The sequence below is a fragment of the Drosophila kikkawai genome, chromosome 3L (assembly GCF_030179895.1).
Source record: "Drosophila kikkawai strain 14028-0561.14 chromosome 3L, DkikHiC1v2, whole genome shotgun sequence".
Lineage (NCBI taxonomy): Eukaryota > Metazoa > Arthropoda > Insecta > Diptera > Drosophilidae > Drosophila > Drosophila kikkawai.
In genome coordinates, this window is record NC_091730.1 from 29,611,638 (window position 1) to 29,626,880 (window position 15,243).

The 15,243-nt window shown below is 37.7% G+C and overlaps 2 protein-coding genes across 2 annotated transcripts; both read left to right on the top strand.

Moving 5' to 3' along the window:
* Positions 1–565: 565 nt before the first annotated feature.
* LOC138928417 (uncharacterized) lies at positions 566–12,070 on the top strand. Its single transcript, XM_070285488.1, has 3 exons — positions 566–644; positions 1,310–1,432; positions 11,412–12,070. Exons 1-3 carry the CDS (start codon positions 566–568, stop codon positions 12,068–12,070), a joined length of 861 nt encoding a protein of 286 aa, XP_070141589.1.
* A 178-nt stretch (positions 12,071–12,248) lies between these two features.
* Positions 12,249–14,024, top strand: LOC121502767 (uncharacterized). Its single transcript, XM_070285767.1, has 2 exons — positions 12,249–12,637; positions 12,702–14,024. The coding sequence occupies exons 1-2, from the start codon at positions 12,567–12,569 to the stop codon at positions 13,543–13,545; spliced, it is 915 nt and encodes a 304-aa protein (XP_070141868.1). The 5' UTR covers positions 12,249–12,566; the 3' UTR covers positions 13,546–14,024.
* The last annotated feature ends 1,219 nt before the right edge of the window (positions 14,025–15,243 follow it).

The window sequence follows — 15,243 nt, forward strand, 5'->3', positions numbered from 1 at the left end:
GATGACCTGGTTCACATTACTTTTCTGCGATTTACGAGCCCGGAAAATGTCCCGAACTCGTGGCGGAGGGGTAATGTGAAGTGAAAAGCATAACTGATGAAATATAGTGCGTAAATTCTCGCCTTCAACGTAAGGCACGCCATGCAAGTTATCCAACCCGATATCCCGGCCGCCTTACCCATTTAATAAACAATTTTGTTTATAAACAATTCTTAGCTGGGAACCTTTCAACCAGCCTTCCCACGAGAACTCATTATCTTCCACACTTCAGTGGACAATTGCACCGCAGTCCTTCTTACATAAACAGAAGCTCACAGAAGCTCTTTTTATTAACAGGCCGCCTTACCCATTTCATATACAATTTTGTTTACAAACAATTCTTAGCTGGGAACCGTTTAACCAGCCTTCCTTCTTGTATAAACAGAAACTCACAGAAGCTCTTTTTAATTAAAGCCGCGCGGTCCTTCCACCATAAACAAAGCTGAGTCCAGCTTATGATAATATAAATATCCGCCGAGCTAAGGCATTGAAGATTAATCAGTTGAATTAAATTTCGTAAATCAAGATGACAAATTGCATCACCCAATTGTCCGATTCTCTTGAATCGAACTCTTTAAACAGATCCCTAATTCTCTTAAGCAGAGGTTAGCTCACAGGCAAATTACACTAGATCAGCCAGTCGGTTTCCAGTCGGTTTCGAGTCGGTTCTTGGCACAGTATTCGGTCCGTTCAAAAATAAGTTAATCAGTAAAATAAAAATAAATGTTAAGGATAAGTGTAACAAAGTGAAGTTAAAATAAAAAATAAAAATTATTTTTTTTTAAATAATTCACAACGATCATATTTAATTGGCGCCCAACGTGGGGCCGCACTAAAGCAGTTCAAATAAAAAGCTATAAAATAAATAACAAACAGTTTTAAAGTGAAAAAGAACAAGTGCGGTATAGTAAAAACCCAAAGGAGGAAATTAATAAATGAAATAATCCCCCTATAAGTTACAACAATCCGCTAATTAATTATTTATATAATAAACCTGCTGTTTAACTAAAAAATTTAAACGGAATACCGAATACTATTTGTGCAACTAAAATTAAAACGGAAGTGCCAAATACAATTTGTTAAGCAACAATTAAAACTGACGTGCTGAATAAAATTGGTTTAACAAAAGTTAAAGCTAAAGTTTCAAAAATATCCTGTTTGATAAAATTTTAACGGGAGTGCCAAATACAACAACAACTATACTACGACAAACAATAATAAATGAGCTGAGTACAACCCAGTACATTCACAACCATCATAAAATCTGAAGGAAGAGCTGAGGGCATTCCCTCGCTAAATACTATAAAGAAGAACTACATCAAGAAGGACGACAACAAGAAGAACTACATCAAGAAGGACGACAACAAGAAGGAAGAGTTCAATAAGGCAATCAGTGAGCTGTTTCTAATATATTTAATAATAATTTTAAACATAAATAAATACACATAATAAAACAAGGTGGAAGTAGAAGATTTAATAAACGAATTTAATAGAGTTCTCACAATGTCACAACCACCTCCCACAACGGCTTCTAGCAGCCAAGGTAACATCAATGTTAGTGATTTAATTACAAAAATTGTAAACAATGAATTAAATCCACTGAAGGATGAAATCGTTAGATTGAAATCCCAATTGAATCATAATGTTAAAAAGGTTGAAGATTATCAGATAGAACAACATGAACCAAGTATTAAATGTGAAACGTCCTTTGAAATTATAAAATCAGTGAGAGAATTCAAGGGTGAAGAAGATAAGTATGTAAGTTGGAGGGAGTCAGCAGAAATTGCCATGGGGCAATATGTTAGGGGAAGCGAACGATATTTTTCAGCATTATCTATTCTAAGGAATAAAATAACCGGAACAGCAAACGATGCCCTAACTCACAATGGAACAGTTCTAAATTTCGATGCCATAATGGCAAGACTAGACTTTGTCTTTAGTGACAAACGTCCAATTCATATTATTGAACAAGACTTAGGAGTACTAAGTCAAGGCAAACTTTCCATAATGGAATATTATGGATTAATAAATAGAAAGTTAACTCTACTAATCAATAAAACCATTATGACTTATGGCAGGAATAAACCTATAACTGCTGAAATGAACGAAAAACATAGAAAGACGGCATTAAGGGTGTTTATAACTGGCCTCAACGGTCACATTTCAGATGTAATATTCTCAATGAATCCACCCGATTTACCCAATGCCATGGTGATAGTTCAAGAATTAGAGAGCAATAATTTGAGAGCACAATTCGCAAATAATTACTCAACTTCACAGCGAAAGACTAGTGAGACAAATCTGTTTGGTCATCAAAATCCTAATTATAAACCCAAGCAAAACTATAATAACAATCATAATACAAATTTAAGGAATAATAACAACTTCCGATTTTACCAGCAAGATAACCCAAATAAAAATAACTATAATCAAAATAAAAATCACAATTGGAATCAGGGTAGACAGAATCATTTCCATAATAATAATCAATATCAATGGAACTCGTATAAACCTCAACAACCTAAACCGGAACCAATGGAGGTTGACGAATCTCTACAGGTCCAAAACAAACCAAGATACCAGGGTTATAATAATTACAACAATAATAATTATAACCATAACAAAAAGGCTGATGCTCACGTTACTCAGTCAAATCAACCACAAAATAAAAGGGAACCTACAGGTACGATTAACCAACCAGCTAATAAAATCATGCGACTAAATAACATTGAAGAGGACCATTTTTTAGGCCAGACACCGGAGTAGGACTACCCTACTTGATACGGTATGATGCTAAACTAAATAAAGAACTCAAAATATTAATTGACACAGGTGCAACCTCGTGCTATATCAGAACGGGGATTTATAATAACAAAAACGAACTTCCGATCTATAAAAGAGTATCTACGGTTAATGGATATTCAATAATTAAATTTTACCACATGGTAACTATATTTAATACGCGTTACACATTTTATGAAATTGATGGGTTAAATTCTGACTTATTGATAGGCTACAATTTATTGAAAAAAATTGGAGCCGTAATTGACACAGAAGAAGGGGTAATCAAATATGGGGATAAAAAAGAGAAACTGATTTATGATAAGGACAGTTCAGTTAACCAACTTTCCTTAACTGAAGAAAAACACATTCTTCCACTGAAAGAATTTATTATACAAAAATACTTTGATGAAAAAGCCCAAATCAGAACTGAGTCTGTGGAGGCAAATCAAAGCATAAAAAGTTTGGGATCCAAAAATCCTGAACACGCCGTCGTAGAATTATCCGACAATCAAGAATTAAACAATTTGAGTGAACCAATTTCAAATCAAAGAAAAGATTTGGAAAACGAGATAATAAATATTATCAATAAAGAGCACTCTAAAATAAACATGCAAATTCCTTTCAGGACAGACATTCGCGGTGAAATAAATACCGAAAACGATAGAGCTATTTATAGCAAGCAGTATCCCTATGCCTTATCGGCTTCAGACTTTGTAAACTCTGAAGTTAATCGCATGTTAAAAGAATAAATTATAAGACCAAGTAAAAGTCCTTATAATTCACCAGTTTTAGTGGTACCAAAAAAGGGTTTAAATGAAGATGGTACTCCAAAACTCAGATTAGTCATAGACTATAAAAAACTTAATGAAAACACTATTCCGGATAGATACCCAATGCAAGATCCTTCGGTGATCTTGTCAAACCTTGGAAAAGCTAAATAATTTTCCACAATCGACTTGGAATCTGGATTTCACCAGATTCTCATGAAAGAAACTGACATTGAGAAAACTTCATTTTCTATAAATAATGGAAAATATGAATTCCTCAGAATGCCATTTGGGTTAACTAACGCCCCAAGAATATTCCAGCGTGCAATGGACGATATTTTGAGAGAACAAGTAGGTAAAACTTGTCACGTTTATATGGATGACATTATTGTATTTTCAAAATCAATTGAACAACATTATAGAGACATAATCGTCATAATTAAAATATTGCTGAACGCAAACATGAAAATTTTAATTGAAAAATCAAAGTTCTTCAAACTAGGAACCACATTTCTAGGATACGTTGTATCACATAATGTAATAAAAACTGATCCCGAAAAAATATCTACAATTGTAAAATATCCAATCCCTAAAAACATTCGTGAACTTAGGAGCTTCTTAGGCCTTACTGGCTATTACAGAAAGTTTGTACAAAACTACGCAAAAATAGCCAAACCCTTAACAAAGTATTTGGAAGGTCAAAATGGAAAAGTATCCAAGAACATGTCTCGTAAAACTTTAATACAGTTGGACGATTCAGCTGTAAGAGCTTTTAACGAGCTCAAAGATAATTTAATTGCGCAAATTGAATTGATTCAACCAGATTACAATAAAAAATTTACTTTAACCACCGATGCGTCAGATTTAGCTATTGGTGCGGTTCTTTCACAGGAAGGGAAACCTATTACCTTCATTTCCAAAACTCTTACAAAAGCCGAGCAAATATATGCTACTAATAAAAAAGAACTCTTAGCAATAGTTTGGGCTTTTAAAAATTTGCGAAATTACTTATACGGTGTTAACAACATCGAAATTTATACGGATCACCAACCACTTTCTTTTTCCATCTCTCAAAAAAATCCAAATATTGAAATGAAAAGATGGTATTCATTTATCGAAAGTTATTCACCAAAAATAATTTACAAACCAGGTTCTACAAATGTAGTCGCAGACGCGTTATCGAGGATTCAAATTAATAACTTAACAGATAGCAATGATTCGGTCTCAGATCAAAACACTCAGCATTCAGCAGAGAGTAGTTTTGAGAATGCTATACAAGAAACCCGAAAACCCTTAAACCAGTTTAAGCAACAATTGTTATTAACAACGGGGAGGTATACAATACATGAGTCGGTCAAAATATTCGAAAACACCAGGCATATTATTGAATTCGATACCACGGAAAATTTGGTATCACTCTTACAAGAATACATTCCTCCAAATGTAACAGTTGGTGTCCACTGTACTTTAGAGGACTTCTATAAAATTCAAAATCCTCTTAAGGAAAAATTCACTAATAAATTCTTGTACACTAAAGTATTCGTCCAAGATGTCGAAAACCCTGAAGACAGAGCCATTATAATTGAGGAAACTCATTGTAGAGCACACAGGGGATTAGACGAAAATTACAAGCAAATCAACAGATTATACTATTGGCCAAATTTAAATAAAAAACTCCAAGAATATATAAAGAACTGTTCTATTTGCAATAGTAACAAGTATAATAGACACCCTGTTTTAGTTCCTATTGGTCAGGCACCTATACCAACCAAAGAAGGAGAAAATCTGCATATTGACATTTATTACGCTCAAGGTTTAATATTCATAACTTGTATTGATTCATATTCTAAATACCTAGTTGTAAAAGAAATTCAAAACAAACTCAACATAGAAACCAAGATTTCGGAAATTCTGCAACAATTTCCACTTGCAAAAACTTTGATGATAGATAATGAACCTAGTTTCACATCATCACAATTTAAATCTTTCGCACAAAGATGCGGTATTAATTTACATTTTGCGGATCCCCGCCATAGTACGTCCAATGGTCAGATCGAAAGAGCTCATTCAACTCTTACAGAGATTGCTCGTTGCATTAAGGATGAACTCAATTTGCTTGATTATTCTGAAATCATAATCAGAGCGGCTCAGAAATACAACTTGACTATACATTCAGTCACTAACCAACGTCCGTTTGATATTTTATATAATAAAATCGAACATGATAAAATTCCGCAGATATTAAAACAGACACAAGAGAAAATGCTAGATTCTCACAATAAAGGCAGAAAGGAGAAAGACTATCTCGTAGGAGAAGTCATTTATGAGAAAAAACACGGGGAAAGGAACAAACTTAAAGCAAGATATAAAAAACAGGTCGTTAAAGAGAATTTACACAATAAAGTTATCATAAATAATAGAAATCGTACGATTCACAAAGATAACATCAAATTTTAATTACAGAAAATGCATTCAATAATATACGTATTGTTGATGATATCCACCACCAATTCCGAAAGAACGGACTATACTGACCATGATTTTTTTCTCTACAAGGATACTAAGGATATTCTTATTTATGAATCTTACGCCGATCTTTTTCATATAACTAATTTAAGTTTATATAAGAACATAATTAATCTTGAATCTAAACACTTAAACATAAACAATCGGATTTCACAATGGGAAATTTCCTATGATTTAGATATGATAAAAATTTTGCTTTCACAAATTTCACCCAGTAGAGCAAAAAGAGGAATCAATGAATTAGGAACAATTTGGAAATGGATAGCAGGGACACCCGATCACGATGATTTTATAACAGTCCAAAATAAAATTAATGATTTAATTCAAAATAATAACAATCAATTTGTTATTAATTCAAAATTATTTAAAGAAATAAAAACTCTATCTGAAAATCTTCAAACAGTATTTTCAAACCAAGAATTTCCACTTAGAAGGCATCGACTTCGTTTGCTTACCTACGATCTAACGAATTTAGTGGATACAATTACATTGGCAAAAATAGACTTTTCAACACTAAAATTTTAAATGCTGAAGATATACAAGAAATTTTCAAACACGAACATAAACCTGTTGTAATCACTGATATATTGGATATATCCGAATTTAAAATTGCACTACACTTAGATTTAATTATTATATATATTAAATACCCTGTTATAATTAACCGTTGCCAAGTATACAACGCCAGATCCATCACACACGATGACGGAAAACTATTAATTGATAATCAGGTCGCTAAGTGTAACAATAAGTATTATGTAATCTCCAATTTTAAATCAGAACTATTTAATAATTATGGCACTTTAAATCCACAGAGTACTTGTTTTACAAAACTACTAAATGGAGAAAAATCTCTATGTAATAAAATCAGAGAACATAATAAAAAATTTGAGATCATCCAAGAAGGAGCCATTTTTATAAATGGTCATAATATTGTAAATGATACTCATTTGTATGGATCATTTTTAATAACGTTTAACAGTACTACTGTAATTAATAATATATCCAACACTAATCTGGACCGAAAGATACTGGAATATGTAACTGCCAAACAATACAATGATTTTTTAGTATCCGAATATCTTATGTCAAATGATTCAGAACTTAAATTTGATAACATCAATATGATAAACCCTTTGATTCAAATTAAACAAACTCAGATTCCAGTAACTTTAATACTGATCATATTAACTTTGTTATATTTAATTATCTCGCTATTAATTAAATTCAGAAAATATCTAAAATGCAAACCACGAAAGGGTCATTTTGAAGTAAACCAAGAAAACAATTTGTCCGACAATACAAATACCATGGAAGATGAAATTATAGTCGAATTGACCAATCATCTTCATTCAACTTATCCATCAGTTCCAACGAATCGGGACGATCCAATTTAGGATGGGGGGAGTTATCCAACCCGATATCCCGGCCGCCTTACCCATTTAATAAACAATTTTGTTTATAAACAATTCTTAGCTGGGAACCTTTCAACCAGCCTTCCCACGAGAACTCATTATCTTCCACACTTCAGTGGACAATTGCACCGCAGTCCTTCTTACATAAACAGAAGCTCACAGAAGCTCTTTTTATTAACAGGCCGCCTTACCCATTTCATATACAATTTTGTTTACAAACAATTCTTAGCTGGGAACCGTTTAACCAGCCTTCCTTCTTGTATAAACAGAAGCTCACAGAAGCTCTTTTTAATTAAAGCCGCGCGGTCCTTCCACCATAAACAAAGCTGAGTCCAGCTTATGATAATATAAATATCCGCCGAGCTAAGGCATTGAAGATTAATCAGTTGAATTAAATTTCGTAAATCAAGATGACAAATTGCATCACCCAATTGTCCGATTCTCTTGAATCGAACTCTTTAAACAGATCCCTAATTCTCTTAAGCAGAGGTTAGCTCACAGGCAAATTACACTAGATCAGCCAGTCGGTTTCCAGTAGAGGTTTACGCCGATGGTTAAAGGCATCGGCGGCGGCGTAGAGGTCAAAATGACTCGGCGGCGGCGGCGTAGTAGTCAGAAAGAACCGGCGGCGGCGGCGCGTCAAATAAGGCAAAAAGGCCATTTTAATGAGTTATTTTTTTTTTTTTAAGTTTTATAAAGAACAATGACACTGAAGGCCGCGCTGAAGCTGCGCCGATGCCGCACCAGCGGCGCGCCGCGGCGCGCCGTTATTTTCATAATTTGGCGGCGGCGCGTCAAATAAGGCAAAAATCGGCGGCGGCGGCGGCGTGGCGCGGCGGCGTATATGTCTAGTTTCCAGTCGGTTTCGAGTCGGTTCTTGGCACAGTATTCGGTCCGTTCAAAAATAAGTTAATCAGTAAAATAAAAATAAATGTTAAGGATAAGTGTAACAAAGTGAAGTTAAAATAAAAAATAAAAATTATTTTTTTTTAAATAATTCACAACGATCATATTTAATTTGCATGCGTAAATCGAACGCATTGTTGGCAAAATTTTGAGCAGGCAGCTCTAGACAGGAAGAGGTGAATAATTTTACACCTGGCAGGTAGCGTTATACCACCATAGAATCAGGGAACTTGTAAGGGTAGAATACAAAAAAAAAATAATAAATAAATAAATTCAGTAAAATTTTTATTGTATTTGATATCTTTTGCGAAAGTTTTAAAAATCTTTTACGATACTTGATATGATATAATAAATGTATATAAATTGAAACGTTTTCGATACTTTTTAGATAACTTAAACGAGTATAGCCCCAAAGCCACCCATATATACATACGCAAATATTTTTTATAAATGTTCAAAATTTAATATATTTAGATATATTCACTTCTGTGTAAAAAACAATTAACTTGTCTAAGTGTCGAAATTTTCCATTCTGCGGCGATGCCTCTCATGTAAATATATACGATCTTAAAACTTTAAACGCGTTTTTCTCAAAACCACTTTTTTTGAGTTGGCCGAAAACATAACTCGAACAAATCTTAACCGATCGATCTGAAATTTTGACAGAATATCCGAAATACCTATTATCAACAATTTTGTGACTTTTTTTTTTCAAGAAAATTGAACATTTTATTTAATCACTCACCATTTTGCTAAAAATCAAAATATCGAAAAATTCCTACGTGTGTCGATAGCGGTTGAGATACAGAAACTAACAAAATTTGATTTTTTGTTCTAGATCAAAAACTAAGGACGTTAGGTTTTCGGCCATGGACCCCTTTCAAAAAAATAGCGCCTACGAAGACATGCTGCACAGCCGCCATTTTGTTTTCGATTTATTAAAAAAAAAATTAATTTTGTAGTTCACATCTAACATTATCAAACCTACTTTAAAATTTTTCGATTGGCTTTTTTATTTGGCCAAAAAAAATTCTAGAAAATGGCCTTTTTTTTGCCAGTTACTCAGATGTCCCCCCTTAAATTAAAAAAAGTATTACTTATTTAATGGTGTCTCAAATTAAGATTTAAATTAGTAATATTTAATTTAAAGTGATTAAAAGTATTTGTGTGGTCCGATTTAAAACGGTGTCTTCTAAAAGAATCTTTCGCATAGAAGCGGCAGTGGAAATATAATTTATTGTCAGTATATTACAAAAAAATATATTATTTACATGCATACATATGGATTTAAATTTACAGAAAATATTACCTTTAACTGCTTACCTTATTTGCCTACTACTTTTGCCTTTATAAACTAAAGCTTTACATTAAAACAGTTTATTACTTAGGACTAAAAATTCGCCTATAAACTTGTTCTAATTCATAAATAACATAAGTACAAAAGATTGTCTACTCTTTTATTAATTTTATATGCCTTCTTGATGTTTGCTATTATGGTTTACCTTGTAATCTGTAGTTTTAATTGGGTGTAGTCCAATTGGGGTTTGTTTTTTTCTTTTCTTTTATTGTTGTATTTTATTTGCGGATGGGTGAAACCTTAGCAGTGTTGCCAACTTTTCCCTAAGAAAAAACGGTTTTTGACTGGAAGAACGATTAAAAGAAGCCAAAAAAAATTTTGGAAAAAGCTTTAAAAAAATCTGCTTTTGAAAACACTAATTTGTTGGTTTTAGTTCAACTAATTATATTATATATGTTTGATTATTGTATTATATTAATAATGTCATCAATTTCTGCTGTTTGGTCTTGGCTTTCATAGCATAATCCTGTTCCAATCATTCGTAAATACTTATTGGGAACTGTATAGGTGTAGCAGCTCTTCTGCAGTCTGCGGTCAGAAACGGGGAATTTCTTCTAAAGCCTAGTACTCTGACGACGAAAATCCGCTGTTATAGCGGAATCGCTCTTTATTTGGCTCGGTAGTGTGACCAAAAAATTAAGGAAAAGCCATGAAACGCTATGAAAATGTACCTTTAATGGCGTTTAAGGCTTTTCTTTGATCACACTGGACAGCTGTTTGTAAACAAATATTCAAAAAAAATATTTAAAATATTAATAAATATGGCATTAAAGTGTCCATTGTGGGATAAATTCCATATTATGGGCTTCGCCTTGACGGCCCCTATCAACGCCACTTTTTTCCTTCAACTTTGCCTCTATTAGGGGTGTAAGAATAAATCAAATGAATTATTGTTATATCACGATATCAGCTGTTTACTCTCTTGATTTGGCAACGCCATTCAATTTTCGCAGGCATCATTATCGTCGTCAGAGTAGCGGCAAAATCGACGAGGCACAAATTTCTTCTTCCTTTTTTCACACCGTTTTTTTTATATGGAGTTTGACCGCTATAATACGTGTTACAGCGGATTTTCGTCGTCAGAGTACTAGGCTTAATGCTATCCCTATAGGTATTCTTAAAAGTATTTTTAAAAGTATTCTTAAGAATATTATTAAAAGTAGCAATCGTTGCATTGATGGATCAGTATTTGTTGCTGAACGCAACCAATGTAACGATCATACACAAAAAAATCGGAAAAAATCATTTGAATAAAATAAAAAGCAAGAATTCCTGCTGCCCGCTGTTTGTAAATTTTTCTAGCAAATGGCATTTAGAAAAAGCCAGATTTTACGGGAAAAAAGCGACTCTGGCAACAGTGCGGGCAACCCTGGGTCGGAACGAGCCTTGCCGTGACTTAAAGGCGAAGCCATGGTCGACCTTCCTTCAATGCCCCAAACCCCTCGGGCCCGCCGCGCTCGCCCTGCCGAGCAACGCGGGCGTTTATGAAAATGAGTACAATCAAAAAATCCGCTTCCGACCTCATGGGGGAGGTAAAACCCTAACACACGGAAAGCGAATTGGACGAGGATGAGCTATTGCGCTCAGACGATGAGACGTTATCTCCGTCCAACACAGAGGGAAGTGCAAAGACAAGCACACCTCAAGCGTCACAACCAAAGCATAGTAAAGCTGCGGCAAGCCAAGCCAAAGCGACCGGCGAACACGGGAAGACAAAACCGTGGACCCACCAACAACGAAAGGCGCAGGCAAGCAAGGCCCATTTCATCCTCGCCAAAATCGCGAGGAATGAAAAGGAGGGCAAAGCCGATCCGCAAGACCTAGCAGACAAAGCTAGGTACCTCGCAGTGATCGAGGAGTATGAGCGATACGAAAAGGAGCACCCAGAAACGCTTTTGCTTCCCCAAACAAAGCGCAACCGCTCACAAGAAGTGAGCGAAAGCGCTCCGAAGAGAGCCAAAGACGCAAAGGGCGCACCAAGACCGACCACTTATGTCAAGACGGCGAAAAAATTCAGCGAGGTGGCCCGAGATACCCTCGCTATGGCACTTGTTGATGAGCTCAACGACGATGGGCGCCTTCTGATGGAGACATGGGAGAAGGTCGAGACCCAGTTGGCAGAGATGGTGACTGACAAACTACTGTCCGAGCCAACGGGCCAGTCACCCTCCTTTGACTCCTCGGACATGGTTAGGGGGCACCGGGTAATCAGGTGCGACGATGAGTTCTCGCGGGACTTCCTGGCGGATTGCGTTGCCAGACTAGGCAAAGCATGAAAGGGGATTAGCATTAAGCTGGTCCCCGCCAAGGACATCCCAAGGAGACCCAGAGCTCGCATTTGGTTACCCAAGGGGCTGTCTAGCCATGAAAGGGTGCTCAAGACTCTGCGAGCGATGAACAAGGGAGTCGACATGGAGGACTGGGCCATTCTCAAAGCTGAACGAGAAATGAAGTCCAGCCAGACATATCTGTTCCTGATCAACCAGATCTGTCTAGAACAGCTGAAGGCAGCAGAAAACAAAGTCCGGTACGGCATCAGGAAAGCCAAGGTGAAGGTCTTCCTAGACGAACCGGACGATATTCTGGAAGACGAAGTCGAGGACGCCAATAAGCTGCTGGACGATTTGGCGAACGACGACAGCACCCCCAACACCACACCAATCTAATGCCGACGGTCGTTCAGATAAACCTGAAGCGCAGCTCCCACGCTTCAGCTAATCTGGGGGTCCTTCTCCGGGAGAAGGACATCGACATCGGCCTTATACAAGAGCCATGGACAAGGGACGGACGAATCTCTGGCATGGCCATAAAGGGATACACAACATTATACTCAAACTCGACAGGTAGGCCGAGGGCGGGTATAATCATTAAAAACAACGTTAATGCTCTTCTCTACCCCAATCTCAGCAACTTAGATCTAGCAGTGGAAAGATTCAAGGCGGCGGATGGGACAGCCATACTAATAGCCTCCGGATATATGGCCCACGACGAACCTGCACCACCTAAAGCGTTTAATAGGGTGATGCAGTGGGCCGAGGAGACTAAGACGACGCTCATCCTCGGGTGCTATGCCAACGCAAGGCACACACTGTGGGGAAGTAGGGAGACAAACGAAAGGGGTGAGTCTCTCTTCGATAGTATTATATGCCGTGACGTCACTATTTGTAACAAGGGAAACACGCCCACCTTCATCTTTCCAAGTACGGAAGGATTTCAGGGCTGGGAAGAAGTCCTAGACATAACCCTCCAAATGGAGCATAGCGATTATAAGGTAAGAAACTGGAGAGTCTCTACACAAGACTCGTTTTCAGGCCACAGGTACATATACTTCCAAATCGCGATGCCGATATGTGAAACGGCGCCGAAACGAAACCCTCGTAACACTGACTGGGACAAATACGGAAAGGTTGTACAGTCAAAGGTCAAAGACAGAAAAATCAAGACTCGATCCACCCCGGAGAGAATAGATAAGGAAGTAGAGGACTTCACAAATATTCTGAACAAAGCCTACACAGAGTCATGCAGACTAACATACTCTAAGAAGACATACCCACCATGGTGGAACAAAGAGCTATGCGAGCTCAGAAAGAAAGTTCGAAAAGCCTTCAACACAAGTTATGGAACCAAAGACTGGCAGCCGTACAAAGCAATACACAAAGAATACAAAAAGGCAATCTACGTAGCCAAGAAGGAATCTTGGAGCAGCTACTGTGAATCACTTGAAGGAGTCAAAGACACGACGAGGAAGTAAAATCCTATCGAGAGGACACACAAGCCCCACGCTCATAAACAAACCCGACGGGACAGGAAGTACGTCGGCTGAAGAGTCTCTGGAAATCCTGCTGGATACGCACTTCCCAGGAAACCAAAAAGAAGACCCTAGAATAACGGAAAGCCAGGGGGCAGACCAGCAGCTACAAGTAGAAGAGATCATCACCATGGAAAGAATCCATTGGGCGATAGATTCCTTCGACAAATACAAAAGCCCGGGTCCAGACGGAGTAATACCGGCAATGCTACAAACAACAAAAGCAAGCACGGGAAAATGGCTGCAAGCAATCTTCCAGGCATGCATTAAAATAGCACACATACCACTTCCATGGAAGGAAGCGAGGGTAGTCTTCATACCAAAACCAGGAAGAAGGGGACACATCCAAGCCAAGGATTATAGACCGATAAGCCTTACCTCATTCCTAATGAAAACACTGGAAAGGATCATATATATCGACATCAGAGAAAGAACGGAGAAAAACCTTTCCAATGCGCAACATGCGTACAGGAAAGGCCGATCCACTGAAACAGCACTACACGAGGTAGTGCTATACATAGAAAAGGCTCTACCTTTTAAAAACTACGCCATGGCCACCTTCCTGGACATAGAAGGAGCCTTTAATAACGTAAATGCGGATTCCATCCTGAGCTCCCTCAACGGTATAGGAGTAGAAGGAGGCATCAGGGCATGGATTGGCGCAATGCTGACGAGCAGGAGGATAACAGCCGAACTGAGTGACACTCATCACACAAGATTTGTGAAGAGGGGCACACCTCAGGGGGGAGTCCTGTCCCCACTGCTCTGGCTGATAAACATGGACGACATACTAAGAACACTAAATAGCGAAGGAGTAAAAGTGGTAGCATACGCAGACGACGTAGTCCTACTCACTTCAGGACCATTCCCCGACGTCATCAGCGATGGGCAAAAGCCTGCGGATTGGGCATAAATCCAAGTAAAACGGAACTAATGCTCTTCACTAGGAGAACTAAGGTCCCAAGATTCACAAAGCCAAAGATAGATGGCATAGAACTAGAGATATCACAGCAGGCAAAGTATCTGGGAGTGACACTGGATGCGAAACTCTCATGGAAACAAAACATCAACGAGAGAGTCAAGAAAGCAAGCATAGCATTCTATTCCTGCAGGAAGATGTTCGGAAAGAACTGTTGCATGCACCCCAGGATAATAATATGGCTTTACACAGCAGTAGTAAGCGAGTATGGTCACATACGGAGCACTAGTATGGTGGCCAGCATTAACTAGGGCATACAACGTACAGAAACTAACAAGGATACAGGATCGGCATGCGCAGGAGCCACGGGAGCACTGATATCATGCCCCGCAGCGGCGCTGAACGCCATCCTGAATATAATACCGATAGAGCATTTCATCAGGAACACTGCAGCACAAAGTGCGGTACGACTAAAGGCTAGCCAAAGCTGGAAAGACTACCACACCGGACACTGCAGGATTCTGAACGAGATAAACTATCGGACGACAGTAGACACAGACTACATGACAACTGAACTGTGATTCGGTAACACATACACCACCATATACCCTACAAGGGAAGAATGGAAGAGAGGAGAGTAACCGAACCGGATGAAGTATCACTCTACACCGACGGCTCAAAGATGAGCGGCGGGGTGGGGGTCGGAATCTTCGCCGAAAGCT